Source organism: Anopheles moucheti, chromosome 3 (assembly GCF_943734755.1).
Source record: "Anopheles moucheti chromosome 3, idAnoMoucSN_F20_07, whole genome shotgun sequence".
Taxonomy (NCBI): domain Eukaryota; kingdom Metazoa; phylum Arthropoda; class Insecta; order Diptera; family Culicidae; genus Anopheles; species Anopheles moucheti.
In genome coordinates this window covers 3017941-3020333 of record NC_069141.1, presented here as the reverse complement: position 1 = coordinate 3020333, position 2393 = coordinate 3017941, and the positions used below count along the sequence as shown (strand labels likewise).

Here is a 2393-nt window from a genome sequence, read left to right as displayed (position 1 = left end):
AGAGGTACGGTACATAGAGGATGCGGGTGGCCGTCCATCGTCCTCGTCTTTACCGGACATGCTTGCCATTGGAGGTGAACCAACAGTACTGTTGCTGCTTGTACCAGAAGGCTCAATCATTCCACCGGCCTTATTACTGCCTCGCTGCAGTTCCGCATCGATGTCGTCGAGCGTAATTGGAACTGATGAGGATGGAACGGATGGCATCGATTCGACTGGCTTTGGATGGGCTAGTGTCACCGAGGCTCGCTCTGGTACCGCTTCCGTAGTAGTGTACTTGATCGGATACGGTTGATTTTGATTGTACCGTTCATCGTTGTCTTCTAGCGTGATGCCGTTGACTTCATCGTTCTCCGGTACGGCATTCGGTATCTCGATCGAACCCTGTTTGGCACCCTTGGCACGTTGCTGTTTCATCTTCTCCTCCATCTCTTGGAATTTGAGGGCAAGATATCTGGAATATTGAATTGTATTTTTATAGGAGGTTGCTAACAAAGTGAGGTAATGTTTTAAGCGTACTTATCAACCAGGGGCCCACTGTAATCTTCGGGGAACTTGGGTGTGAAGGGTAGAATGTACTTGTACAGCCGTTCATTCAGAACGTACAGTTGCGCAGTAGTGGAGCATTTCACATTGAACCACCAATCACACGTCAGAGCAACCTAAACCATACAAACGGAAACAGCATTAGGTCAAGATGTAGAGACCAGCAAATCAAAATCTATCAGTATCACAAACCTGACTGAAGATGGTCCCATTCGGACACAGGAAGGATGCTTTGCCATCGTTAAGATCGCAATAGTGCCACACCTGACAGTTTGTTTCCGGATCACCGAAGAATCCCTTGTACCGTTGATCCTTGCACTTGAAGCTTGTTTCAGGTATCTCTGCAAGGACCGGATAGTCAATGCCGGGTTTGCCAGTGTTTGGCCCTGGTGATACAATCTTGTTGATCAACATCGGTGGCCCCGCACGGTACTTGTCCGTATCGACGTACGTTTCCGGCTCAACGGTCGTGTAGTTCGTGTGCTCGTAAACCGGCTCCACTAACTCCGGTCGTTCTTCCGCCGGACGGTGGTGACCGTTCGCTGTCAGATTGTTCAGAATCTTCACCAACGTCCGGATGGAGTTATCAATGTTATTCGGAGTGAGTGTTTTCGGGAGAAGGTCTGTGGAACCTGTTCGTACGGATCCCGTTCCCGGGGTATGACGGCGTACTTTGGCCGTTCGTAAATGTCGAATATTGTTGCTTAATAAAAAGATGCCAAGTTTCAACGCAAAAGTGTTCTCAGTGTTAAAAAATCTGTTTTCTCAGAAAGAAGCTTTGTGGTAAGCATATGAAAGTATTTAAACGGTAGAAGTCAATTATGCATGATGAAACATGCTCATTTTGAGTTTTCGTTTTGCGCAATGAATATCACAATATTATTTAGGTGGATATAGTTATCGAAAACTCGCATATTAATCTTTTGTATCCGGGACACCGCAGGTGTACTTCAGGCCATCAGGATAGGCGTGTGTTTCACCATCATACAGCGTATATATTGTCGATCTTGTAGATCAACTTTTAATACCATGCTTTAGGAAAACTTCTTAAAGCTTATTAGTAGGAAAATCATATCAATCATATCATAGTTTATAATACAAGTCGTTTCTTATTGAAAATGCAAAACCACTGCCGTGAACAAAACTCGTACTTGCTTTATGTGTTGTTTGTTTTGATTCGAGCGTGTGTATGTATGAGTACAAAAACGAGCGACGAAACCACGGACTCTGCGAATTCAGCTTGCGAAATCCCATACAAAGCAGCCGTTTTCCGATCTCTGACACCAAGAGAGCATGTATTAGCTGGAGGTAACATGTATGTCTCACCAGCGTGCATTTTTTGGTACATGGGTCTTCACTATGGGCAATATCAAACTAATGACCGAACGTCTATCACTATGGGCAAACTATTAAACTAGGGACCGAACGTCTAGCCACAATTAATATTATTCTTAAAACTATCGTTCTGTCAAAAAGATCAATCGGATTAACCTTTGATTAATCGTTCTGTAAAAAGATTAATCGGTTTAAACTCTCTGATAGCACGATTGCGCTCTACGCACGATCCTAAAGCGAGTTTATAAACGCAATTTGTGTCAATATACTCTCCCGTGAAACGGAGTGCTGTGAAAAACCAAGTGAAACAAAATTCTGAACATCTTGTATCCCTTGTTGGTCCTAAAATCCTATCGTTTATAGCACGCACATACTTATCAACTTGGAGTAATTTCGTGCGGTGTTGTTGTTTTCTATTGCTAAAAATTGAATGAACACATTCTTCTTCATAAATTTCGGATTATCACAGTATTTTGTCCGAAATTTACACACCGCTAATAAAATTTATCCCT

The 2393-nt window shown here is 43.2% G+C and overlaps 1 protein-coding gene across 1 annotated transcript; it reads right to left on the bottom strand.

The window, feature by feature from the left end:
• Positions 1–509: 509 nt before the first annotated feature.
• On the bottom strand, positions 510–1882 carry LOC128305783 (uncharacterized). The gene is made up of 4 exons (XM_053043391.1): positions 1873–1882; positions 1179–1249; positions 739–1107; positions 510–662 (listed from the first exon to the last, which is right to left on the bottom strand). Exons 1-4 carry the CDS (start codon positions 1880–1882, stop codon positions 510–512), a joined length of 603 nt encoding a protein of 200 aa, XP_052899351.1.
• Positions 1883–2393: the final 511 nt, after the last annotated feature.